Consider the following 25,723-nt stretch of genomic DNA (forward strand, 5'->3'; position numbering starts at 1 on the left):
TTATTAGCTTTTTCAGGAAAACTAGATAGGATGCATTAGCCACGACAGTAAGGTTTCTGGCGAATTACTCTGTTTACTTTTGTTGAAACACATACTATCTTGTTTTCCAAAAGTGTCAATTTCAGCCGTTATTTGAATGCTCACATGTTAAACTCAACATGAAAGTTTCATCACCCCCTTCACATGCTCATCACCCATTTTCCTTGCACAGAAAATGTCGACCTACTCTTCAAGACCTCAGAAGGATTCAGTTATAATTATCCAGTCTTCCTTTTTTTAACATGTTACCAAATTGGAACCTGCTTTGGAAAATATTTGAACTGAGAGTGTTTGTTTTGAGAGGAGTTTGGCAACAACAAAAAAGCACAACTTGTCAACGAAGGTTTTCTTCTCTCCTATACTGCTGCTGAGCCTGAGCACTCCGATATAAACCTCATCCCAAAACGAACCAACAATTTGTGCTTTTTTACTATCCGTAACCTTTGTATTGAATCAATTAATTGCATAACAACAACAAAGAGTTTTGTCTTCAAACTTCTTTCACCTACCTGGTTATTACAGAGACTCTTTATCAACACCCAATCACTTATAATGGCACCCAAACAAGTTCATAACTATGACGATATCGATGATGAATTTCCAATGAATATTCCCTACGATGATAATGCCTCTTCAGATGGAGCTGGTTTGGTTTTTGAATCCGAACAACAACAACGACGACGACCTCATGCTCAATCATCACCATCACCATCATCATCATACTCGGGCCACAACCACAACAAATCTTCTGGTTCTAAATTTCATGTCCCAGAAACAGCAGGTGGTATGGATGGTCTCTCGGACTCTACCAAACACAGTGATGATGATGATGCATGTATGAATGAAATTGCCTTGGCCGATGAAGAAGACTCTTTTGCCAAGACTTCTGGTGATCCGTTGAAATCAGCTTCGGTGGGATCAGCCAGTCAAGCCTCTTCCTCCTCTTCCTCCACCACCTTCTCACCTACCAATTGGATCAAATCACTCACTTCTAAACTGAAAGAGAATGGACAAAAACTCAAAGATGTTCTTCTCACTAAAGCCTTCTTACAAACCATGTTATTGAATTTTTCAATTACGTCATTCTGTATCGCGGCATCATGTGTCGGATCTTTGATTAATGTTTTCGCCAAACAAACTGGAACAACAAAAGAGCAAGTAGGAATTGTTTTTACGATTAGAGGTATTGGATCTCTTGTCACAACCATCATTGGTGGTTTAGTCATGGATGCTTTAAGGAAATTTATTGAAAAAAAGATTAAGGATCCAAACAGAAAATCTCTCTATGAAACACTCACAATTTATAGTTTATTAATTGTCTCAATTTTGGTGATGGCTTTCTCACTTGTTTTAATGCCTTTTGGATCCTCACTTTGGTCCTTGTGCATTGTTTTCTTCATATTTGGAGTTGGAAGCGGCTATTTAGGTATTTGTGCACAGGCCCTATTATTCACCATTTGGTCAGCGATGAAAATTAATGTGTCTCCATTTTCACAACTCTTTCACTTCAGTGCTGGTGTTGGCCTTTTTTTGGGCCCAACGGTAGTAATGGTTGTGAACGCAATGTTGGGAATTGACAACTCTCAGTTGGCTATTGAAGACCAAAGTGAAACTGCAAGCTTAAACAACATTTTTGAACCAACCCTAATCATGGAAAATGGTACTTCCATCCTTACCAATGGTACCAGCACAAATGGATTTATTGAAGGCACCTTAATTTCCAAGTCAGTCATTGGAACCAATGGTGTTATTTGTGGTTTCTTCTTCATTTCCATTTTATTCTTTTTGGGATTCATGATTTATTTGTGGATTAAGAGAGATTCAAAATATGAAAAACCTGAAAGATTGGTCGATCAAAAGGAGTTGAAGAATATTAATGGTGACGAGGAGCAAGGAGCAGCTCTTTCATCCCACGAAAGCATTGATGACATGCACAAGCATGCATCTGAACCAACTGCTGCCACTCAGCCAACCACTTCAAGTCGATCTGAATTTATGATCAACCTTGCAGCCACTATTTTAGTTGCTTTGGCACTTCTCAACTACTGCAGCGCTGAAGGTACTTACGGAAATGTTTTGTACAGTTACATGACATCAACGAAATTACTGGACGATTACGAAGCTAACATGTTGACCTCTGGTGTTTGGCTCCTATTTACCATTGGAAGAGGTGTTGCCATTCCAATTTCATACTTTGTTCCACCATTTGTCATGTTAATCATTGACATGATGGGTGTCACCGTATCCATCAGTATGTTCTGGATTTTCTCCACCAATGTGACAGTCATGAGTGTTGCAAGTTTGATCTATGGTTTCTCCATTGCATCCTTGTATCCAACTACAATTGCCATTCCTGCTTCCGTGCTCAAACTTGAAATCACTGGTATGATGACAAGTTTGATGGTTTTGGGTGGTTCTACTGGAGCCATGGTTGGTCCTAGTGCCACACTTGCTCTCTTCAAGGCCATTGGACCTAAAACACTTTTTGGAACTGTTACCTTGAATATGATTTGTTTGGCATCCCTCTTTATTGCTCTCTATGTGTTTGGTAAGGTTCTCAACAGAAAGAAGAATGCATCTACCTCTACTTGTTCTTCTTCACCCGATTTGAAAATGAAATAACAACAAGCATTACACGACGATGATGTCTCTTCAGTAGAGATGAAATAAATCGTTGAGTTTTTCGATTTATGGATGAATTTGAATAGGATGGAGTGGTGAAAAGCCTTCTTCTTCTTCTTCTTGACAAGATCATTGATTACAATTCTTCTCATCGACGACTACAGAAGAAACACTTTTAAAAAAAACAATTCCTTCTTCATCTCAACATTCAAATAAGAGATTTTAAAAGATGAAAGATAAAGCCTCTTCTTCTTCTTCAAATAATTTCAACCACACCACCAATGTAAGGAAATATCATCCTTATGAGAAACAAGGCAGCAACAAGAAATCTCAAAAGGCAACACTTCAAGAACAACCACCAACCTTAATGAAGAAAACGGAACATCCTTCAAAGACTTTGGATCATTCCAGTTGTAAAGGACAACAAGATCATGATGGAAAGAAAGGAACAAATAAGCCTCTACAACAAAGAGGAAATAGCATGAGGACCAATCAAAGAGTGATGGCTCTTTCTCCTGACACGGTTGCTCGATGTAATCAACTAAGGTCGTCCCATGAAATTGAAAAGGCTTCTCTTCATCATCAAAAGAACCAACAACAAGTTGATCATTCAACTCAACCTCTACAAATGTTACTCTCTCCCTCCTCGCCAGTGTTTGAAATTGATGCACAGGAAACATCCTCTTTCTCGGACATATCAATCATGATTATGGATGAAGGCTTTGTTTTTTCTGGCACAGATTCCCCACAGCAAATAATGGAATGTGATGAGAGCATGCTTGAAGTATTTTGGAAACAACCTGCCGTCGAGCCAATGATTGAATGGGCTGATAAGGATTACGATGTTGAATGGTTCGACCCAATAGTTCCTTCCTTTCGAGAGGGTCAAGGGTCAAAAAGCACGCTGGAAATCCTTTTGGAACAACCTCTGCATGATTTTATGGAAAATGATGAAGCCAACAACCAAGATGCTTTTGATCTTTTTCAAACCCAACCAGAATCTCCTCTGATGGATGATTTTCATTAGATAAAGTGAATAGACAGGATTAAGACAGGTAATAAATCTGTACAGACAACAGACGAGAATTCCACGTGTTCATTGAGCTTACAAATCATTCACACGCAAAATATATTAAATGTACAATCATTTTTATTGGACATCAATAAATTCAACAATAAATATTTAAAATCCTTTGAATGCCCATTCGGTTTGCAAAGAATAAGGCTCAGAAATAGTGAGACCGCTAGCAGTGGCAGTAGCAATTTGAATCTTGTTAAGACTTCTGGCATCTCTGTAGTAGAGAACTTTCATGCACTTTTCCAAAACTTCTCTTGCTTCTTGCTCTGAAATATTATTTACATCTCCATTCTTACTATCGAGGAAATTTCTAAGAATTGGTTTAGCCAAATAAGCTCCATAACCTGAAGCCATAGTATCGTCCTCAAAGTTTGATCCCAATAAATCAGTATATCCCAAGAATGACTTGCCATCCTTAAATCCTGCAACAATCAAAGTATTCCACAATGGATTGAATCTATTTCTTCTGTTATACATTATACGAACAAGATATTGATAAATAGCTTTTGGTGAAGTTTCAATCTTATCATCAGCACAATAATCTCGATCTACTAATTGTTCCAACAAATCAGTAATATATTGGAAATCAGAGTACTCTCCGGATGCACCTACAATGGTATTACTACCAATCTTTTTAATTCTTTCTATGGAACGGAATCTTGCAAGTGAACCATAAGATCCCAATGTATCAGAACACAACATGACTCCTCCGTTGTATCGAATTCCCAAGATGGATGTTCCTGTAACGATTGGATCTCTATGTTGAAAGGAATCATCGAAAAAGTATGGTCGGATGTTTGTATTGATAATGATGATAATGATTAAAACAATTGTCCAATGTGAATCATAGTTGATATCATCACCATTCCATTTAATCACAATATTATTCATCCACATGTTCCGTGCGTTCATTAAATTTCAAAAAATCAACAGCAACCAACGTTGATGAATCTTACAACAAAGAAGAACAACGGATAACTCTCTACTTACTGTGTATGCTTCTTTGCACCCTCATCCACTACCAAATGTTGGTAAGGAAAGACATTCTGAGTTTCCTTTGGTGCATCTTGATGGAAAAGCTTGTGAGTATCCAAATACATTTTTTTTAGAAAGATGAAAAAAAATTCTAAAAATACAAAATTATTCCTTTCTTCAGTGATGACTTTTTTCATGAAACGTATTGAGGCTCATCATAAGCTATTCTGAAACTCACCTTAGAGAATACAAAAGGAACCAGAAAATACTCAACATGGAATTCGGAAATGGAATTAACTTAGTTATATATTTCTTCTGATCATGATCTAAAGATCTTGATGATGCTTTCAATAACACACAAGATCGGAATGAATTGGAAATTGATGAATTTACAAATTCTTCAAGAATAGGATGTTTTAGACTTATTTTCAAAACAATTCATGATGTATTATTTATTTTCAAATGCTTTGAAATTGCTTGAATGTGTTGTGAAGAGAAAGAGACAAAGTTTCACAACAGGATTTGTTGGATTTGTCCTCAATTTCTCTTTTGAGCGCTTTGGTGGTCGCTTCCATTTCAGTCACTTGTCAACCATTTAAAAAAATGTTTGGCAGACGAAAATCTCTCTCGTCCCAAACCGCAGCGACGACGAGTACGTCCACTCTCTCTTCTGCCAACACCAACAACAGCGACTACTCTCCAGAAAGTCCCTCCCAATCTCTCCCTTCAGAGCATGGTCTTCGAATTCGAACACAATCCGTCGCTTCCATCACTGGAATGATTCATCATAATGATCTAGACAACAATAGTATCACTTCCAACAACAACAACAACACGGTTGTTCCGACCCTTTCGACCTCGGTTCGAAGAGGTGTTTTACAAATTACAAGCTCTTCAATGACCACTCCTTCGACTCCTTCAGAAAATTCTTCGAACAACAATTCATTGAAAGAACGAAAGAAAAGTTTGTCATCACTCAAAAGTATTTTAACGCCGAGAAAACATTCAAGTTCGGATTTACATTCATCATCGAATTTGTCAGCACCCATGCCAACAACCTCGAATTCTAATGATAATTTAAGTGTGAGTGAAAGTGATTCAACTCAGTTGTCAACATCACCAAGTAGATCACTTGGAAAATTAATTATCAATTCTGTGAAATCACATCACCACCATCACTCTAGAGAAAGTTCACTATCCTCTTCAATAGGTACTACTTCGAACCCTCAGACATCTTCGAAAACTCCATTACACGTTTTATTTGGGTCGAAATATGCTTCGAATGGAAATCAAACCAATCAACATGTCACTACTGATTCTGTGGATATTGTGGATATTGATGAACCAATTGATGATGATTCCGATTCTAGTAGTGAAGATGAAAGTATTGATGATCATGATTTGAAAGAATTGAAAGATAGTATTCGAGGATATGAAAAAGAAATTCAATCATTGAGTCCAAACCAATTAATGCCCCCTTCTGGTGGAAGATGTACATCACCATTGGGAGAAGCTCCTAAAGCAACCATTAATGGTACGCCTAATGGTGCGTTGGGATCACATGCCAACTCTGGATCGACCACCACTCGGGCTCGTGCTGCTTCTGATTATCTGAAAAAGAAGAAAAAGAAGGAAGATGAAGAATCCTCATCCACCATGGACATGATGAGTTTTTTGCAAGATTATGAGGAAGAAAAGAAAAAAGAAGAGACACTCAGAAAACAAGCACCACCACAACAAACCAGATCTCGTTTTAACACACTCACAGAAAAATTAAAAAAGGCATATTACGAACATAAAAAGAAAGACGAAGATGAAGAATCCGATGGTGGTGAATCTGACGATGGTGATTCTACTGCAGGTTCAGGTGTTTCTATGTTTGGTGGAAAGAATGTCAATATTCTAGCTCAACTTGTGGAAGAATATAAGGGAATGGATTCTGAAAAGATTATTGAAGCTGAACGAACACGACGAGAGCAGGAGAGAGTTTTTTCACCCTTGGTCATGCTTCGTCAATTAGAGAAGGAAAAGAAATTGAATCCAAAATATAAGGTTGTGAATGTGTATTTTGAAAAAGTTGCTTTCATGTAATAACATAAAATAATAATTTATTGTTGTGACGACGATGAGGAATTATTACTGGATTTTACAAACAAAATCTTTTGAGGGTTTGCTGCAAATTTGTTATTGTTGCGAGAAGAGTGGTGGTGTCGATCCTTTTTGTGATGAGTTTGTTGTACAGTTTCCTGCTGAGGTGGGGAAGCAATGTTCTCTTGTGTCTTTAAGGGTGGAGTGACGCTTTGCTGCTGTTGTGATTTTTCAACCTTAACAAATCGTTGCTGTTGTTGCTTGTTTTGTCCACCACTGGTACGAACTCGATCATTTCTCGTTAAAGAATCTTGTTGCTGAGGCGGTGATACCATTTGATTTATATTGCTCGGTGATACTGCTGTGGCAGAAGGAACGAATTTGGCTTGCATCAACTGCTTGAATTGTTCATACTGTTTTTGATAATCATCTGTTGTAGTCTCTGTGTGCTGTTGAGATGTTTGCCGTTGAACGAGTTGTTCCTGAGATTTTGGTACGACATGAGATTTTGTGGGCATTTGAGGTTGTTGCTGGTGTTTGATTCTGTGTAGATCTTTTTGTGAATTTGTTGATCCTTTGATGTGGTTGTGTGTTGGTTGCTGATCATTAATACTTGTTGCTTGACGTTCTTGTTGTTGAGAATTTCTTGATTGATTTTGGGACAAGTGATTGTTTTGATGATGTTGCTTGGATGATGGTCGTTCCTTAGTTGGTTGTTGAATGTTGATTGAAGAAGGAGGTTGTGACGTTATGTTGTTGTTGTTCACTTTGAAAAACCGTTCCAAATTTCCTCCTTTCGCTAATTTTCTCAAATTTTCATCAGTATCATTCAATACATTAAATTTTGCCAAAATTTCCAATAATTCTTCACATCCTTTCTTGATGAGAATTTCAGCAACAGACTGTCCATTTCTGTTAAGTGTTTCAAATATAACAAGAGGGTCCACTCTTGTCAAATGAAGTTGCTTTTTTTGTTGAGCACTTGGTTCTACCTTTGTCATGGCAGAAACCATTGCCTCAAATGTTTCTTTCAATTTCTCTTTTTCGTGTTGTTTTCTACCATAGTCGATGGCAATTAAATGAATAGCAAGTTGACCACGGTCATCAAAGTCAAGTAACAAGGAATGAGATGAAACATGATGAAGCAATACAGCTAAACAATCGTAGCTTCTTGTATGAATACATCTATGAATGAGATTATTTCCGTTTCTAAATCCTGTAGTGTGTAAATTAATTTTCAAATGCTTAATAGCTTGTCCAAAAAGTACGTGATTGTCACGATTGAGACACATATCAATAATCTTATTTGTGAAATCTTGCATATTCTCAATGCTGTTGAGAAGAGTCTTGTTAGCCAATAAAGCTGCTACCAGATTAAGACTATTTCGCTGAATGCTCCTTGTTAATAAATTGTCAGTTGGAACATTATCTCCAGCTTCATTCTTAAAGTAATCAGATGGCTCCATAATTTTGGTGTGACTAACGAAACTCCTCCAAATGTCATTGCTGCATAAATTCTCTCCATTTCCAACAACGACAAGAGAATACTGAGCTCTGGTGATGGCCACATTGAGACGTCTTTGATCCACACAGAAACCCAAACTATTTCTGTCATTGGCACGAACAGTACTCAAAATGACAATTTGCTTTTCAGAACCTTGGTACGAATCAACAGTGTTCACATCAAACCATTCTTCAATCTCTTCCAATGGTTCTTCGTCATCACTACTATCTTCGTAATCTTCTGGTAGAGGTTCTCCAAGTCCATCTTCTGTAGCTTGCGACACTTTGTTAACTTCTGTTGTGTCAACATTCTCGGTTTGATTTTTTTGAGCTTGAAGGGATGTTGTTGAGGTTTGAACTTCCTTTGTCACTTGAGATTTGGATACAACCTGTGGATGTTCCTTTTCATATTGAGAAAGCTTTTCTCGAATAAGATCCACTTGAGCTCTGTAAAATGTAATGACTGCAATCTTATTCCTGGATATGCCAAGCGTGTTCATATAAAAGTCAATCAATTTAACCACTAAATTTGCCTCTTCTTCGTTTTGATAACTCTTAATGTGAGCATTAAAGGACTCAACAGAATTTGGACAGTGCATAAACAGGCATGGTTCAAGACCTTTTTCATAGAGTGGCTTCCAATCGGGATGGGCATGGTATTGTTTTACATTTTCACCATCTTTTAGAATACCATGATAGAAAACATTTTCTGGGAATTTAGAAATTGCCGGATGCATACGATATTGTGTGTCTAATAGGACTGGTTTTTGAATGGACATTCCTTTGTTGTGTGACAATTTCATCAATCTTTCGAACATGCTTCTATTGTATTCCTTTTCAACAGCTTCTTCAGACAATACGGTAGAGGGTAACTGGAAAAATATGTTATCAAAGCGTATGATAAATCATTCAATACTTACTTGTTTGGGATCTCCAATTAACACAAGAGTATCTGTAACTAGGCATAATGGAATGATAGATTCAGATTCTGTGACTTGAGCCGCTTCGTCAATGATTAGCACATCAAATGTTTTACAACTTCTCATCAGGTGCCTTCCGGTAATGGCTAATGTTGCAAATACCAAGTCGCAATTGTCTAAAATTTTCTTTTCAACATCTCTGTTATCGAGAGTTAAGTAAACTTGTAGCTCCTTAAAGAATGCATCAATTTCATCGTAAAGTTCTTTTGCATTGTTATTCAAGTCTTGTTTTTTAGCGTCTGAAGAATTTCCTAGATCTAAAAAGTTTTTGATATGTTCTTTAACTTTAGAAAATTTTTCTAGAACTGTGTTCACCATTTCTTGATTTACAAGCTTTGTTGTCAAGAGTCGATTAATCGTGTCATCGGTGTTAGAAATGAGCTTGTTAATTTTTTCTGTCCTAGATTTGATTGAGTTTCTAGCATTGAAAGCAGTATTTCTATTGTGAAAATTAGAAAAAAATTATTAACAATGAGAGCAAGCTTAAAAACTTACGATTGCCTAGATTTCTCCATAACTTCTCCTTGTTCGTTACGAATTAACTCTACGCAATGAATTATATCTTTAACATTTCTTTGAAGTTGTTTGAAACGAGTTGCAGGATCAATTTTTTTGCTGAGCTCGTCGATTTTTTCATCATTACCAATTCTCGCCATTTTGTTAATAGAAAGCTGGTATTTCTCTCCATTACTGTTTCGTAAACCGTTTTGAGTCATCTTGTTAATGATATGATCTACGGCAACATTGGTACCCGAACAAATTAGAATACGCTTCTTATTGGCAAGAAGTGTCATGATCAATCCTAGTAAGACGCTTGTCTTACCACAACCGGGAGGTCCATGAATTAAATGAACTTTTTCATCAACCTTGTTCAATACTTGTTGAATAGCCTTAAATTGAGAAGCGTTATAGGTTTTTTCAAGAAACTCTCTCAATGGAGGGGCAATGTTCTCAACTGGTTGAGCTTTTTGATGTCCATGAGCACGTTCTCCTTTGATAACTTGGAAAATGTGATTTGGAATGGACATTCTTTGCAATGCCTCGTACTCTCTGTGTTTTGTAACCATTGTGAAAATTGGAAAAACAAACCAATTTTGTTTACCTCCTCCACCTCCTTGTCTATGACTTCCCTTGTGCTTTCTTCCTTTTTTGAATGTCGCCTCCATATTCAACATGTGCTTGGTTACACTTGTTGCTACAAACTTGGCTTTGAATTTTGTTTGAATAGTTGATGAAGCATTAGCTCGTGGGAATGATGTTTGTTGTCTACCTCCTCGTCCACCTCGTCTTCCACCTCTTCTTCCTCGTCGATTCCATGGCTGAGATTGCATCTTGAATTTGTTGGTACTCTGTTGATTTCCTTCTTCTACAATGACGAAGAAGTGATTTTGTTTTTCCAAATCTTTCAAATTTGGTTCAGAGGTCACAATACAATAATCATGTTTTTGAAACATTGGTATGTAGGGTGTCATAGTTGGATCCTTTGGAGGCCTTGGAATAATGTCAAAATAAATGGTGGCCGAATCTCCACGATTTTTACCCTTTTTCCATTTTGTGACTGCGCATTTTGCAAATTCACCATGATTATCAGTTTCTATTGATTGTTGAATACAAGCTCGTGTTTCTTCAAAAACATAATCCAAAAAGCTATTGCAATAATGTTTAACGTCTCTAAATTTGTCAGGAATAGGATCTAATTCGATGGGTGTCATGATGTCATCCAACACCCAACCTAGAACCTCATTGTTCATTTCAAATCTATGCTTATGCTGTTCATAATATTGTTGCTTGCCGCTTTTATGAGATTTTGGATGAGAGGATCTTGCTGTTGAAGCTGTTGCAACAGAAGTTCTTTCATTTGGGTCAAAAGAAGAATCGGAAGAAGAATCAGAAGCTGAGTCATCCATCATGTTTTCATCATCCGATTCACCTTCAATTAAATAATCCTCTTCTACCGTCAAATCAATTGGGTTTTTTCCATCCAACAATGGAGCATTTGACTCGGATTGCTGATGATAGCCTCTTCTTCTTCCACCTCCTTGTCTGCGACGTCTTCCTCCGCGTCCTCGTTTTCCTCCTCTCATTTTTTTTCTTGCTTTTTGAATATTCCTTCAAGAGTTCGAGGATGATGAATAAATGGTTGAAGTTGCAAATGGAGCATTTGGCGTCGACCGAATTTCAACTTGTATGATCATGATTAATAACGATTAGAGTGAAATTGCATTGATGAGTTATGGTCCTCTAATCACTTGGATCGGATTCATAGGTTCAAATCAAGACAAAAAATGAGTACTTCATCATCACAAGATAAAGTCCCCTCTGAATTATTGAAGGACGAAAAGTTGGAACACTGCCTTGAGAATATCCTTCAAAAGACAACCATCGGTTTCGTGGCAAGCGTTATTCCTGCTTTTGTTCTTTTGAGAGGAAGAAGATCTGCTGCTTTAGGATTTGGTGCCGGTATTGGTTTCGGTATGGGATGGACAGAGTAAGTACATTTCCAACGAATAGGAAAATGAGGAGATGAAACCGTGATTCATGTTGTTATTGTTTTGAATGTACCTTCATCATGATGACGATCGATTGTGGAATATTATTTTCAAATGTTCGGACGAAAATTAATCTGGATTATTGAAAATCAAAATTGAATATCAATGATTTATTGGTTGCATCATTGCCATCATTCGTATTGTATTATCGGACACATCCATTTCTCGCGTTAATTTCAACACCACCCAAATATTAGATGTCGCTTGCTTATGGAGAAGAACATTCACTTTAACAAGAAATTCATTGCTCAAGTTGAGGTACCTAAAAACCAATAATCGTCGTGCTATACTTCTCAAACATTAAACCAACCAGCTATGCGGATATTGCCATGTTAAATTCTACCTTTGTAGAGCTTCTTCAAAATATTTGTTTAATTCTTCTTCATTAGGAGCCACAAACCTTTCATGTGGAACCTCCAACAAAGATGAAGAATTAGTGCTTTCCACAGGTTTGACCTTTTGTTCGAGCGCTTTCTCTCGTCTTGTCTCTCGATCCAACATCTGACGTTTCGGTGAAATTGAATTGAAATATTTGCTTAATAAGACTCCAATCCAAGAAAAACTTACATCGTTAATTGCATTCTTTTCATCCTGAATAACTCTAGGAGCACCATTAAAATATCCGCTCAAATCATCACTCAGTTCAATGTAGCTTACACCCCCATCTCTGTCTCCTACAGCGAGATGTTTTCCGTTCGAAGTGCTCACACAATGCAAGCTCGATGTCAACTGCAGAGAAACCACAGGCTTTGAATGGCTGTGAAGAATATCCCACACACTGAACGACCCATCCGTTGATGTTGTGAAAAATACACCTGGTCTTGTGGGCGACCAGCATCCATCAGTAAGGTAGTTTTCACTATATTTGGTTTCAATTAAGGGATTTTTCCAAATATCGTCGTGATAAATCCTAGCTGTCCAATCTCCTATCGAGAGGAAATACTTAGGGTTGAAGGGACATCGTTGAACTGAGAAGGCAGAGCTGTGATGACCTAGATATACTCTCTCAACTTTTTCTTTTCCTCCTTTTCTTGCTTTTCTGTTCCAAATTAGACATTGGCCTCGATCTGAACCTATGAGCAATTTAGAGGTCTTAACGTATCCATTTTTTCATGTTACGTTATATTTCTAATCATGTTTTGCTCATTTTCTACTTACACTATACGAGGTATCATAATCCATGCAGAGGGCCCCAAATTTCTGAGGCTGATAGATCTTAGATTGAGTTATTTCTAAAACATTTCTTTCCAATGGTTCTGCCAAATTTCGAATATCCCAAAACAACACTTGTGAATCACTCGAAATACTCACACACTCTGTGAACTGTTTGCTTTGTATCCACCGAACTGAATACACTGGATCTTTGTGACTTGTTTGGCTATGAGAATATTCAACAGGATTCGAGCCACGCCTAGTGTCAAAAACGTAGAGACAACCATTTCTTGCACCTCCTAAAATACAGGTTGAGTCTTTTGGATTAAACTCTAAACAACTCAAAGGAGATCCAGGAGTCAAGACCAACTCTGGAGAGTTTGGATTTCGAATATCCCAAATATATGAACTTTTTTCCATGCTCTCGGAAAGGGCATCATTTTGAGGTACAAAGTAAGCAGCAGCCAATTTTTTAGAATCTCCGTTTGCCCATGCAATGTGGTTAACGATCCTCTTATGCTCTGAAGGATCTTTAAGTATGGTTAATACGGTGGCTGTAGGTTTTGTTGTTGTTGATCGAATTAATTGATCATCCTCAATTCCACTAATTTCATCAGTTTCAAAATAATTCTCATGTACATTTAGAGCTGTATTAATACAAAGATTCTTAATAACTTCATTAGAGAGAGCAAGAGCGGATTTCACATAAGAATCATCTTTTTCCACTTTCTTTTGATGTCTCTTTTTTGCATCCACATCCATTGCATTTACATCCTTCGGCCAGCCTCCTTCAATGTGCAGCATTCCTGAGCTGGAATAGTTTTTTGTATTTGTATTGACAACATGTTCGCTCAACTCCGGTGCTGTTTGAACTCCAACATGGCAAGGGTCTTTTTCAATGTAATAGGATTTCCGAATTCTATCATCGGGTTGAATATTTACAAGAAGAATTGGTTCGGAGTCTTCAAATTCATACGGTTGGCCCAGTTCTCGTACTTTCTTTTTATAACTATATACAATATCCATAATATCTAACAGTAGGAAGTAAATGTATTCTCTTTGTTCAGTTTTTGGGTCAAATTTCAAAAAATAATAATAATATTAATAAATCGTCCAGTTTACAGGATAGAAAAATGTTTGTGATGAAAAGTTTGCTATTTTTTTTGTACACTTTTCTTGGCGCCAATTTACATCTTGATCTCGAGTTGGCATGAATTATACAACCACTTGAAAAACCTGATTAGATAGTGGATGGATGTAGTAGATTCATTGTTGACTCTCACTCAACGATGGACTGACCTGTTCGTTGTATGTGAATATTTCTCCAGTTTCTGTTGTTTCAAGCCTTTCCAACACTTAAAAAAATGGAAAAGGGAAAAACTTCAAACTCAACTTCATCCCCACCCACTCAACAACCACATCACATTGATCGCGATGAAATACAATTCGGACTCGATAATTTGGCTGGAACTTTGTATACGAAATTGGACAAGGAAGAGAATACATTCCTGATTCAAATCAAAGAGGCAGCAACTGGAAGAATGTGGAAAAGGGTAATTTCCTCCGATGATGCTTTGGAAATCAGTAAACAAGGTACCAAGTTGAGTGTTGAAGCAATTGCTCAAATGATCATGAGTGCTTTTAAAGGAGAAGAAAAGAATTTATCGTTTGAACTCTTGTTCAGTACTGAATGTTATCCATTGAGTACTCCTTCCTCGGAGATGAAAAATCTCACTCCTACCTTGAATGAAATTCACTCGAAAAAGTGTGCCCTTGTAGTTGATATTTCACTCAAAGCTGTTTTCTTAACTGTCAAAGTTGCCTTCACATTGGAGGAAGTTGAACGAAACGAACAAGTCATGATTGAAGATTTAATGCGAAAGAACTTTTATTTCAGTCAAATAATCGAAAGATTGGAGTTGAAAAACACTCTTCTCGAGCACAAGTACTTACTTCAAAGCAAACAAATTAGCGATTTGGAAAATAGACTTACTGAGCTTACTCAATTATTCATCCAAACCCTGCAATTACAAAAGTTAAGAAACATGGAGTCTTTACTTGAACAACAACAACCATCACAAGAAACCTATGAAGAGTCCATCGAAGGAGTGGATCAGTTTTCTGATAAATGCAGCCCTAATTGCGTAATCTCTGAGGATAAAAAACGAGTTCATGCCAAGGAGAACGCCTGGGGAACCACCTGTAGACTAAGCAATCACGTATCTGTCCATAACAATTATGTAGAATTTGTGATTGAGAAAGTAACAGAAGAATGTGTCTTGTTCTTTGGTATCATCACTGCCGAGTATGATAATCAACTTTGCACAGAAAACAATGTGATTGGATCGAGCCAATACAGCAATTCCTTTGCTCTCTCCCTGACAGATAAAAAGTTCTACTGCAATGGCAGAAGTGTAGCAGAGTCATTTGTTCAAGAACCCACCGAATGGAAAGTGGGTGACAAGATTGGCATGCTTGTGGACTTTAAGCAAGCTTCTCTTAATTACTTTTTGAATGGCAAACTCATGGCTCAAACCTTCAAGGGACAAGTCGATGAAAACAAGAGATGGTACTTTTGTGTGAGCATGTGTAAAGCTGGCGATTGTGTTTCCATTGCACCAAAGGATGAATAAATTAATTCATCTCTACGCATCTCTGAACACTTCCTTCTTCTTATCCATTGTTCAAACATGGCCAACATGCATCAACGACATATACACTAGAGATTACCAGTCCGTCTGGGAATTGATCAAGCGAAGAAGGTGCAAGGAAAATGATGTTTTGTTAACTGGTGTGCTATTGCTGGATTTTTTTCTCCGAGAATTCTTTTGATTGGTCAATAGTAATTAATTAATCCGAGAGGTCATTTGTTGTGAACAAGCATGACAATCATCACATTGTACTCAACCAAAAAAAATGTAAGTGTGTTGAATGAGTTGTTTCGTCCGGTCGGAATCATGATGGAACGGATTTATGGTGTTTTCGGACACATTTGTGTTTTTTTTAATATCATTTAGAACAGAGAACATGGAGCAACAACAAGCCACTGATTTATCCAATCAACCCATTCCTGATGTTTACTTTACGATGGAAGACCTTGCTCAACACAAGGGAGAAAATGATTTACCAATTTGGATCGGATGTAACGGTAAGTGTGTTGATGAAATAGTGATCCCGATCAATTCCATAAATTTTTATTGGAAATAACGATGATTAATATCAAATGAAATTCAAATAATATGATCACATGATTTGAATTAATACAACTTGAACACAATAATAATTCTATTAATTTCAGGTCTCATTTTCCAAGTGAGCGAAGAAAAGAGAGAAATGTATGCTCCAGGAGCTGGATATAGTGTTTTTGCTGGAACAGGTGAGTTTTATCATTGACTGACAAATCGTCATGATTATAATTATTGCAACTATTTTGTAATATTATTATTTGAATGAATAATATTTTTCACTCAACACAGATGCCACACGAGCTCTCGCCAAATCAAGCCTCAATGCTGAAGATCTTCAACCTTATGGTAGTTTGGAAGGCCTTACTGAAAAGGAGTTGAAAACACTCAAGCAATGGGAAGATTTCTACAAGAAGAGATATGTCATTGTCGGAAAGATCAAGCTTTAAAAAGTGTCACACTTTGTGTGTTCAACTTGAACCTTCTTTTTTCAACAACAACGGGAGTAAGAATTGAATGCCATGCAAACTTGAATTTATTTAAAACAATACTTCTGACTTTTTCTTTTCATACTCTTCCTCGCTCAAAACTCCAGCATTCTTCAAATCCAATAACTTTTTCAAGTATTCAATATCCTCTTCAGTCAATCTCTTTTGTTGTTTGGTTGTTGTGGAATTTGTCGAAGGGCTGCTTGAAGAAGATGACTTGGTTGCAGCAGCATCGTAATCTTCACAAATTGTCATTTCCTCTTCCTTTGCATTTTCATTGTGAGATTGTTTGACAATCAACTCATTTGTGTCTTGATTACAGAAAATAAAGACATGAGGTCCCTTATTGGTCAAATCAACAGCAACAATCTTTGGCTTGGGTGAAGTCATTGGAGCTTCCACTCGAATGCTCACCACATGATTCTCATCCTTGGATGAATTGATACGCTTATTGCGAGGAATGTCACCATTAATAGTTCCCTTTTGTCTCTTCTTCAATGATTCTTCTCTCTTATAAGCTTGCTTGTCATTAATGTAGACCACAAATGGTTGTTCAGGAGATGCTTGAATTCCACTAAAATGTACAAAAATCTTGGATGGTTCTTCCTTCACAGTTTCCTCCAAAATGGATTCAAATTCTTCTGTCTTTTGTTGTTTACAAACAACTTTTCCAGTTTCATTATTCGCAACTCCAATCATTGCAAATCTTCCACCGTTACTCAAATTTAGAGTATGATCCAATTGAACGCCAACTTTTGGCATGTCAATAATCAATGGAGCCAAAGTGTCACCATTTGGATTGACTGGAATGTCGCCCTTCACACAAATAATCTTTTCTGGTGGAACATCTTCATCCAATGAAATCATGACAGCATTTTCTGGCTTGTAAATTAATTTGAAAGGTGCTGACTCTGATGCCTTAATATTACACAAGAAGAGTTTCATTTCAATACATTCAGCAGTTGAAGAATTTCCAGAAGGTCTCGGAGAAGTTCTTGCAACACTATTGCTACTACCATTATTATCACTACTGTTATGACGTGGTGATGATTGATTAGTAGAATTACTAGTATTACTACTATCACTACTACTGCTTGTACTATTATTACGTGGTGATGACAAAGTAGTTGAATTTCTTGGAGATGCAACAAGTGGATTCAAACAAGTGGCTGAATGTTCTGCAGTATTGCAAGTAGAAGCACTGGAATTCTCGGAATTCTTGTTCACTACCTTTTTAGGGAATGAAAACAACTTGTCTCCAATAATGGTCTTTCGTTCAAAATCTGCTTCTTGTTGTGTTAAAATTCCACGATCTTGCAACGATTGGACTTTCAATAATTTTTCACGTTGTTCATCAGATAATTTGGAAGCATCGACTTGATATTCATCAATTTGGAATGGTTCCATCGAGAAGGTCACTGGAGGTGGAACGGTTTGGCTTGTGGCAGGAGTGTGTTGAGAAGGATCATAGAGAGCTGGTTCAGGATAACCTTCCAATTGCTTTTCAGAAGCAACTTGAATGACATGAGCAGTTGCAGTAGTGTCACTCTTTTCATCGCTTTGTTGATTTGCATTTCTAAAATCAATCAAAAAGACTTTTCCACCTGTTGATAAATTGAAACGTTTCTCATTGAAAATTCTTCTTTGATTACTGACACCAGTGACAAGTGGCATATCCACAGACAAGTTAACTTTGTGTTCAGGTGAAAATTTTGGTTCCTTCACTTTCACATGAACCTTTCCAGATTCCAAATCATGTTCACATCGAAGCACACACAAACCATCCACTAAAATACGTAAAGGATAACGATCTGAACCCACCACTCCATACAACCAAAAGGTCAATTGTGTTTCCGAATCATCAACTTGATCAAACACTGATTCACGAATAATTTCACCTCGATTCTCAGAAGAGAGAGAATTGCTATTGGACACTTGAACTGGAACACGAATATTTGAAGTGGTCGTAGTAGAAGTAGTATTAGTAGTAGCAGTTGAAGTATTAGCAGTAGTAGACTTGTTTGGAGATGCTGATGAGGATTGCATCATGTTGGAAGATCTTCTTGGAGAATGAACCGGAGAAGTCGATGATGATGTACTTGTTCCCTGAGGTTTCACACCAAGAATGGATGAGGTGGAAGTATTGGATGTCTTTTTAGTGGTGGAAATGGATGGAGATCCAGTGGGTACTCCGGTTGTTCCAGTGGTTCCCTAAATTGGAGTCCAAGTTGAAATGGTGATGAAAGATCACAATCATGAAAGAAGATCATGTTGAAACAATTGTCAACAGATAGCATTCCGAGGATGAGTATAAACACAAAAGGATAGAATAGATAGTAGGAGCAGATCAATGGTAACCATCATGAGGATCATAATATGAGTTTGATGGTGTGATCATTTGAAAATTCCAAAAATGGTCATGAATTGTTGTTGGAGGTTAATTTGATATTATTAGAATTGGACAACAAGCTAATCATACTATTATCTGAACTTACCTGTTCATCCAAACATTGACGAACTTGATTTGATTTTCGGGTTGGATCAATAATAAAGTGAGTTCCCTTGTGAGTGAGATTGTATCTTTCCAATTCGTCGAGATGATTCATTGGTGACAAGATATTGATGTAGACATTATGTACAGAGGCAAATTTTGGAATTGGAATCTCATGCTCAATGGTTTTCTTTTCAATGTCTTCAGTGGAAGAGAAGATGACATTGGAATCTACCTTGATTTGGAATGGATGAGAAGCTGTTGCTTGGATGTTGTTGATGTGGAAGAAGCAGTGTGAGGAAGACATTTTTTTTTGAGGATTGAAGAACTTGCTGACAAGTGACGTGATGAGTGCTGTTTATTGATGTTACGGAACCAAAGTAATAAGGACTGGAAGATGCTGATCGATGGATGCTTTCAAAGGTAAATTTGGAAGTGAGGAAATCCTGGGTGTGATTGAAATGACAATTTGACAGCGTCACTACAAGTCACATTTGCTCAGTAATTGCTGGAAGAATGTCCATCAAAAGACTTGGTAAACCTTTTCAAATTCGACTTCATCTTCTTTGGTTTCATAATGCTGTTTGAGGTTTTCTTCTCCAACAGAGCATTGTGAAACCGAGACGAAATCGAACTCAAAATATCTCTCACGGTTGATTCATTGTCTTCAGTGGAAGGAGTTGAAAACATGAGACTGTTTTTTCGTTTGTTAGAAGGCGCTAGAAGGAGTGGAAAAGAAGAAGAGGCGGCATTGAATGATTGGGAAGCTGAGGTGGTGGAAGGACATTGAGGACTGAATGAGGAAGGTGGTGAGAGACGATCCTCTTGTGAAAAGGAGCATTCTCGAGAGGGTTTTCTGGAGAGACTCAATCCAAGTCGAGTGAAGAGAGAGGAAAGAGTCTTGTTGTGATCTTCATGAGTGGAGGATGTGGCTCCACCCAGTGATGGTTCCTCAAATTCAGAGCAGCCACCCAAATGGCCACAACAAGTCAAGGAGCTGGTGGAATTACTTGCTGAAGAAGAACAAGAAGAGGAAGTGAATGGAGAAGAGTCTTCATCTGAATCATCAATTTGAATGATTGGAGGTGAGGAAGAATGTGGGACTGAATGATGTTGGTGATGAGGATGAAATGAACAAGCACCCCCTGAGGAGGAGGAGGAAATGGTGCCTTTCAACGTTGAGCCCTCTTCATTTTGATCCCTAGCAAATGAAATATTGATCATTAATGGTCGACTCCGAGGCATGTGTTATAGATTGAATTGTTTCTTCAAGTTGCAGGATCAAAGTTGATTCAACAACAAAGGCAACCACAACAATAACTCGGAAAGATGATGATGAGAATTCACTCACTACCCGATCGTTGAGAGATACTCGGAATGATGAGGATCGTCTTTTGAGGATCAGGCCACTCGGGTGTTGTTTTTTTTTCAAAAAGTTTGAATTTCATTCGCTTCGGTTGGTCGAGGACTTATTTTTAAAATTTTTTCAAGTTTTGCTTTTACTGTAAAACGTCTTTCAACGACAGGAGGTTCTTTCGGTTTAAAGATACTAATGCCATCCCCACTGTAGCACGCACTACAGTAGAGGTGAAGTACTCGATAGAGGGATGATGTCATGATGATGGTTAACGGTTGGTTGGTGGCAGGTTTCAATAGAAAATGCTCAACTGTTGTGCTGGGATTCAGAATGACCATCCATGACCATACGGATTGATGGAGGAGGTCCACTCTCCTCTCTGACGAGTTGGTTCTTGCAAGGTTTTAATTGAGGTCACCAAAGTGTCTACCGTCAACATATTCTTGTCATTATGGTTGAATTTGTGGTTTTTCTGAGCATCTCGAAACCATTATTTGTCTGAGATTCCAGTTTGTTGAGGAACAAATTCTTGATTCGAATGTTTAAACAAAAAAATGAAGAAACAAAGATGAATATCGAACTTTAAGTCATTGTGATGATGATGAGAATGTGGAGATTATTGTTGAAGAAAGAGTTACAATAATTTTACATTTATTTTTGGAACAACGTATCATCATCATGCAATGGCAACTCGGATCTCAACTTGTATTTCAACAAATTGAAAGAAAAATTAATGATGAAAAATCGGAAGATTAAAAAGGTTTTTCAATGAATTTTGAGATCAATCCTTCAACATTGTGTGTTTCTGAAAATCATAAAGAGCCTTACTTTGCAAAACAAGTTGAAATCTCATACCATCATGGATATATATTAGTGAGCGCCTATGATTGGATTGGAGGACTCTTTGAAGAAGATTGGCAACATGATATTCTACAAGTATTTGATTTGTATACCCGAGAATTCAAACAGAGGATTCTTTTTGAATTGGCTACAAACGGATCAATTCATTTCAGAATTGAAGAGAATTTTGATGGAAAACACAACGATGCCATTGTCATTGCAGATTCATGTCCCACTAATATTTCCAAATATTCATTGAAAACTTTATTGAAATGTAAAAAACCCTCATGATTTACGAAATAGTAGTATTTGGCAATTTATAGATTCTGACTGTATGATTCTTCTGAATCCCAGGCCTTCAATTTATAAAAAGAAAGAACAACAGACTTGGCAGAAAATGATAGATTTAAGAACTAGTTCTAACATGGTGTACTTTGATCCAGTCTCGAGACTGATTCTCACCACCTCTCGATCATCACAAGAGATTTCAGTTTTCGACGAACATGGGCAATTATTGAAATCAATATCGGCAAGAAATATTACAACCAACAATCGGAATCCTTGTGGTATGTGTGTCAATCATTTGACAGGAGAGTTATTACTTTGTCTTGACAACATTGTTGTCTGTTTGACATGAGCAGCACATTTGACATGCATCATTGGTGACTACTTGGAATGTTTCAGTAGAGATGTTGGCTATACATTAAAATCATTGAAAATCATTAAAAACCATTGATGAGACTGTCAGCAATAACTTTGAAATGATTTCAATCAAAACCATTCAGAACGTTGCCCAAGAAATTATTTTGTAGTGGTTCTCATTCTTATAAGCTTCTTTAATTTTTTGAAGACATTCGATGAACGAAAAAAAAATGCTGAAACATTCCAACAAGCTTTGGTTTGGGCTCTCGAGAAATTTGCGACGAGTGATTGGAACCAACACCCAACATGGGCATCATGGACGAGTAGATCATCACACAAGTTGTTTTTTCAATTTTCAGAATATAAATACAGCATTCTATCACACTCAATTATTTGAGAGATCCATTACATCAAAGAAAAAGAATTTCGGAGAGAATGTAGATCCCGATTTGATATCGGATTATGTCTTGAGTATGTAAATTTAAATGGATGTGCAGTACAAACGTAACTTTATATCCATCATCATTATCATCATCATTGATTTCTGATATATTCAAAACGAATACGAATTTTATAACCTGTAAATAATAGAAATGACTGAACAAGAACAACAACTGTCTGAAAAAATGAAAAACGATGTCGTTTGGAATGCTTTCCTTGCAGAATCAGAAGGATATGAAGAATTGGTTTGGGTGGATGCTAAAAGACGTGGAAAGGAATTAACAGGAGATGACATTCAAGCCATCAAAGCTAAAATCAAGGAACGAAAAAAGGAAATGCTTGAAAAATACAAACGAATGAGAAAAATATATCATGACAAATCCATTCCAGAACAATCAAAGAAACAAGTCTATGAGGATCTTGCAAGAGCTTTCAAAGAGAATGCACATTTTGTAGATACACCTGAATTTCAATCCGTTCGAGCAGAGTTTGAAAAAAGAGCTGGTTTTAAAATTCCAGAAAAAATTCAAGATGAATATTCTCCAGATCAAATTGAAGAATTTATGAAGATGTTAGATGGAGAGGAAGGTAAACAATTGGAGGAATACATGAACAGAGTATTATCGGATGAAGTATTTGCAAAAATGGGAATTAATGCTCAAGACTATAACCCATTTTTAAATCCTGAAAAATCAATCTTGTTACACGATTCTAAAGATATCGAGATCAATCCACCTTCAGATGGCGCCACTTTAGCTCCAAATTCTCCCACAAAACCAAGACTTCCTCCAAAATATCTATCAAGAGAAGAATTTGAAACATTTAAGCACAGTATGATAAAAGACCTTCAGAAGCATTCTCCTGGTGCAGAACAATTCTTTGCCAATGAAACTGGTCAGTCATTAATGAAGGTTTTGGAAGATTTCTATGAAGAAGTGAAAGACCAAGATTTGAGTAGTTTGGCTGACTTTTTGGAACAAGCTAAAAAACGAAACTCAGGCAAGTAAACTCCGAGACAATAAATAAAGCTTGTTGGTTGGAAGAGTCGTGCGTTTTTCAATAGATAGCTCGTTGGATAAAGCAAGAGAACCATAACAAATAATTTATTAAGAATGACCAAGAAGCATGTTTGAATGGGTGGCAAAAAAAGGGAAACTCAAATTTTTCATCTAAGGTACAATTTTTGTGTAAGGGGAGGAAGAAAAGGGCAAAAATGGAGAATGATTCACGTGGTGTGAGTGTGTGTGTTAGTACATGCACAATTGACGATGCTCAACTTGTCTTGAATTTAAATTAATATAGTGAGTGTAATGAGACTTTTCAATAGAATCGGCATATTCAAATGTGTAAGTGATTGCCAAAAAGTTTCTATACTTCTCAACAATCTCATACACTGAGATTGATGGATCACTCAGTTGAAGTAAAAATGGCAAGACAATGTCGGAGAGAACCTTGTCGTCTTCTTCTCCCTTGAAGGATTTGATGAGAAGGCCATTCCTTGGTTGAAGAAAGTTGAGAACTCCATCGTCTACGAGAATTGTGTTTGAAAGGTCACGGCCAAGAATGCTGAGGTCCTTACCAGGGAAGGCCCCTTGGCCTTTGCAGTGGTGTCTATATAGTACATGGGAAAAGTATTTTCCTTCAGGGTCAATATGTTTTAAAATGGAATTGGCATAGACTGGTAATGCAGCAGTGAACATGACTAACTCAAACTTGGAATGAAGTTGTTCAAGAAAGTGATTGAGACCAGGACGAGTCTTAATATAGACATGCTGAGACACCATTTGTCCAAGATGTGGAAACTCAATGTCAATTGTGAAATCAAAGGAGTCAGGTTCTTGATGAAAACTCTTGATGAGAGTCTCATCCAAATCCAAAACAATGGTCTTTCTTCCTTGATGATGTTCTGCTTGAGGAGGAATTGCAATCTTGCTCTTCTTTTTCTTTAAAATTTTAGGAGTAGAGGAAATGGGTCTAACTACGACCTTTTCAACAATGACAGCATCGACGACCTTTTCAACAGAAGGAGTGGTGGTAGAAGTGAGAGTGGGGGCTGTGGTGGTGGGAGTCGTCATGTCAGGAGAGGAATCTTGATGAGAAAGGAGGAGGTCATCGTTGTTCTTGTCAAGATTATTGACAACAAGAAGAACATCTGCAGTATGACTGGAATCAACATCATCACCATTACTGCTCAGCTCAACACTATTGTTGCTCTCAGAATGATCCAATGCCAAATGTTCAAACATGTTGGACAAATCATCGCAAGAGGAACTGATATGCCGAAGCGGGGAAATTTTATGGTGAGAGGATGATGATGATGGTTGAGTAGTTGTGGATGTGGTCGTTGTTGCAGAAGGAGAATTCACGACGACACTTTCTGATTCGAACACTCCATGATATTCAGCCAATTCGCTCAAGGAAGCAAAAGAAGTGGTAGAGGGTGAACCGGACGATGATGAAGAGGAAGGGGAATGAACAAGTTTGTTGTGGGACTTGTAGAACTTTGCTCCAACAGTAGCAACTCTTTTCATATGATGTATTATTATTGATGATGGTAGTAGTGATTACAAGTAGTATATCAGTACAATAGAGAGAGAGTGGTGTGATGGTATATATTCTAAAATCTAATCGTGAATCTCCAGAAAGAGAATGATGAATACAAATCACAATACGAAAGGTTTGATGGTAAAAGTCCTTTGGAAGTGCGACACAAATTATTATTAACCTAACACAAGAGCAACCAATAAATATTCCTGCAGGAAAAGAAGGCTTAAAAAAAGGAGTTTTTTGGCGGTTGGTGAGAGTCTTGATTTTTTTGAAAGGATGATTCTTCGTGGTGAAGGAATTGTTGTATTTATGCGCGTAGGCAAACCCAAACAAAGCGTGAGGAAAGAGTCTCATTTGTCCACTCGGGAAAGATTCGGACCGCTTGTTGTTGTAAACTCGAGTCAAATATTATACTCGACCATGGAAGATAAGAGAAGAAGGTGTCCAAGATAATGAAAGGACTCCTTCTCGGATGCATTGCTCATAATTGAGAGGGCGGAGATGAGAGGTATGTCAAATTGCCAATCATCGTATTGAATGATTCTCCAGTTGGAATGAACATTTATGGAAATTATATGACTCAGGATAAATCAGAATGCAAGGTTTTGAATGAAGATATCAATTATGAATAAATTGCAGTGTATTATGTACATTATAATTAAATTTCCAAATATATTCATAAAAATTGAACGTGGTGAGTACATGCATGATTTGGGTATTCTATTAGGGGGTCCTTAATAATTGAA

At 37.3% G+C, this 25,723-nt stretch overlaps 13 protein-coding genes across 13 annotated transcripts; 7 read left to right on the forward strand and 6 right to left on the reverse strand.

The window, feature by feature from the left end:
* Window positions 1-591: 591 nt before the first annotated feature.
* FDP41_005124 (uncharacterized protein) lies at window positions 592-2,661 on the forward strand (the record flags this gene model as incomplete). Its single annotated transcript, XM_044708615.1, has 1 exon — window positions 592-2,661. One exon carries the CDS (start codon window positions 592-594, stop codon window positions 2,659-2,661), a length of 2,070 nt encoding a protein of 689 aa, XP_044560510.1.
* Window positions 2,662-2,890: 229 nt separating this feature from the next.
* On the forward strand, window positions 2,891-3,688 carry FDP41_005125 (uncharacterized protein; the record flags this gene model as incomplete). The annotated part of the gene is made up of 1 exon (XM_044708616.1): window positions 2,891-3,688. One exon carries the CDS (start codon window positions 2,891-2,893, stop codon window positions 3,686-3,688), a length of 798 nt encoding a protein of 265 aa, XP_044560511.1.
* A 156-nt stretch (window positions 3,689-3,844) lies between these two features.
* FDP41_005126 (uncharacterized protein) lies at window positions 3,845-4,839 on the reverse strand (the record flags this gene model as incomplete). Its single annotated transcript, XM_044708617.1, has 2 exons — window positions 3,845-4,496; window positions 4,730-4,839. The coding sequence occupies 2 exons, from the start codon at window positions 4,837-4,839 to the stop codon at window positions 3,845-3,847; spliced, it is 762 nt and encodes a 253-aa protein (XP_044560512.1).
* Window positions 4,840-5,317: 478 nt separating this feature from the next.
* Window positions 5,318-6,805, forward strand: FDP41_005127 (uncharacterized protein; the record flags this gene model as incomplete). The annotated part of the gene is made up of 1 exon (XM_044708618.1): window positions 5,318-6,805. One exon carries the CDS (start codon window positions 5,318-5,320, stop codon window positions 6,803-6,805), a length of 1,488 nt encoding a protein of 495 aa, XP_044560513.1.
* Window positions 6,806-6,822: 17 nt separating this feature from the next.
* Window positions 6,823-11,369, reverse strand: FDP41_005128 (uncharacterized protein; the record flags this gene model as incomplete). Its single annotated transcript, XM_044708619.1, has 3 exons — window positions 6,823-9,177; window positions 9,226-9,724; window positions 9,781-11,369. The coding sequence occupies 3 exons, from the start codon at window positions 11,367-11,369 to the stop codon at window positions 6,823-6,825; spliced, it is 4,443 nt and encodes a 1,480-aa protein (XP_044560514.1).
* A 201-nt stretch (window positions 11,370-11,570) lies between these two features.
* Window positions 11,571-12,110, forward strand: FDP41_005129 (uncharacterized protein; the record flags this gene model as incomplete). Its single annotated transcript, XM_044708620.1, has 2 exons — window positions 11,571-11,773; window positions 12,032-12,110. 2 exons carry the CDS (start codon window positions 11,571-11,573, stop codon window positions 12,108-12,110), a joined length of 282 nt encoding a protein of 93 aa, XP_044560515.1.
* A 63-nt stretch (window positions 12,111-12,173) lies between these two features.
* On the reverse strand, window positions 12,174-14,012 carry FDP41_005130 (uncharacterized protein; the record flags this gene model as incomplete). Its single annotated transcript, XM_044708622.1, has 3 exons — window positions 12,174-12,335; window positions 12,402-12,926; window positions 12,993-14,012. The coding sequence occupies 3 exons, from the start codon at window positions 14,010-14,012 to the stop codon at window positions 12,174-12,176; spliced, it is 1,707 nt and encodes a 568-aa protein (XP_044560516.1).
* A 338-nt stretch (window positions 14,013-14,350) lies between these two features.
* On the forward strand, window positions 14,351-15,619 carry FDP41_005131 (uncharacterized protein; the record flags this gene model as incomplete). The annotated part of the gene is made up of 1 exon (XM_044708623.1): window positions 14,351-15,619. One exon carries the CDS (start codon window positions 14,351-14,353, stop codon window positions 15,617-15,619), a length of 1,269 nt encoding a protein of 422 aa, XP_044560517.1.
* Window positions 15,620-16,013: 394 nt separating this feature from the next.
* On the forward strand, window positions 16,014-16,620 carry FDP41_005132 (uncharacterized protein; the record flags this gene model as incomplete). The annotated part of the gene is made up of 3 exons (XM_044708624.1): window positions 16,014-16,134; window positions 16,285-16,362; window positions 16,463-16,620. 3 exons carry the CDS (start codon window positions 16,014-16,016, stop codon window positions 16,618-16,620), a joined length of 357 nt encoding a protein of 118 aa, XP_044560518.1.
* A 90-nt stretch (window positions 16,621-16,710) lies between these two features.
* FDP41_005133 (uncharacterized protein) lies at window positions 16,711-19,457 on the reverse strand (the record flags this gene model as incomplete). The annotated part of the gene is made up of 2 exons (XM_044708625.1): window positions 16,711-18,870; window positions 19,155-19,457. The coding sequence occupies 2 exons, from the start codon at window positions 19,455-19,457 to the stop codon at window positions 16,711-16,713; spliced, it is 2,463 nt and encodes an 820-aa protein (XP_044560519.1).
* Window positions 19,458-19,648: 191 nt separating this feature from the next.
* On the reverse strand, window positions 19,649-20,395 carry FDP41_005134 (uncharacterized protein; the record flags this gene model as incomplete). Its single annotated transcript, XM_044708626.1, has 1 exon — window positions 19,649-20,395. One exon carries the CDS (start codon window positions 20,393-20,395, stop codon window positions 19,649-19,651), a length of 747 nt encoding a protein of 248 aa, XP_044560520.1.
* A 1,824-nt stretch (window positions 20,396-22,219) lies between these two features.
* Window positions 22,220-23,437, forward strand: FDP41_005135 (uncharacterized protein; the record flags this gene model as incomplete). The annotated part of the gene is made up of 2 exons (XM_044708627.1): window positions 22,220-22,460; window positions 22,581-23,437. 2 exons carry the CDS (start codon window positions 22,220-22,222, stop codon window positions 23,435-23,437), a joined length of 1,098 nt encoding a protein of 365 aa, XP_044560521.1.
* Window positions 23,438-23,677: 240 nt separating this feature from the next.
* Window positions 23,678-24,961, reverse strand: FDP41_005136 (uncharacterized protein; the record flags this gene model as incomplete). The annotated part of the gene is made up of 1 exon (XM_044708628.1): window positions 23,678-24,961. The coding sequence occupies one exon, from the start codon at window positions 24,959-24,961 to the stop codon at window positions 23,678-23,680; it is 1,284 nt and encodes a 427-aa protein (XP_044560522.1).
* Between the last annotated feature and the right edge of the window lie 762 nt (window positions 24,962-25,723).

Source organism: Naegleria fowleri (genome assembly GCF_008403515.1).
Source record: "Naegleria fowleri strain ATCC 30894 chromosome Unknown tig43, whole genome shotgun sequence".
Taxonomy (NCBI): Eukaryota; Heterolobosea; class Eutetramitea; order Acrasida; family Naegleriidae; genus Naegleria; species Naegleria fowleri.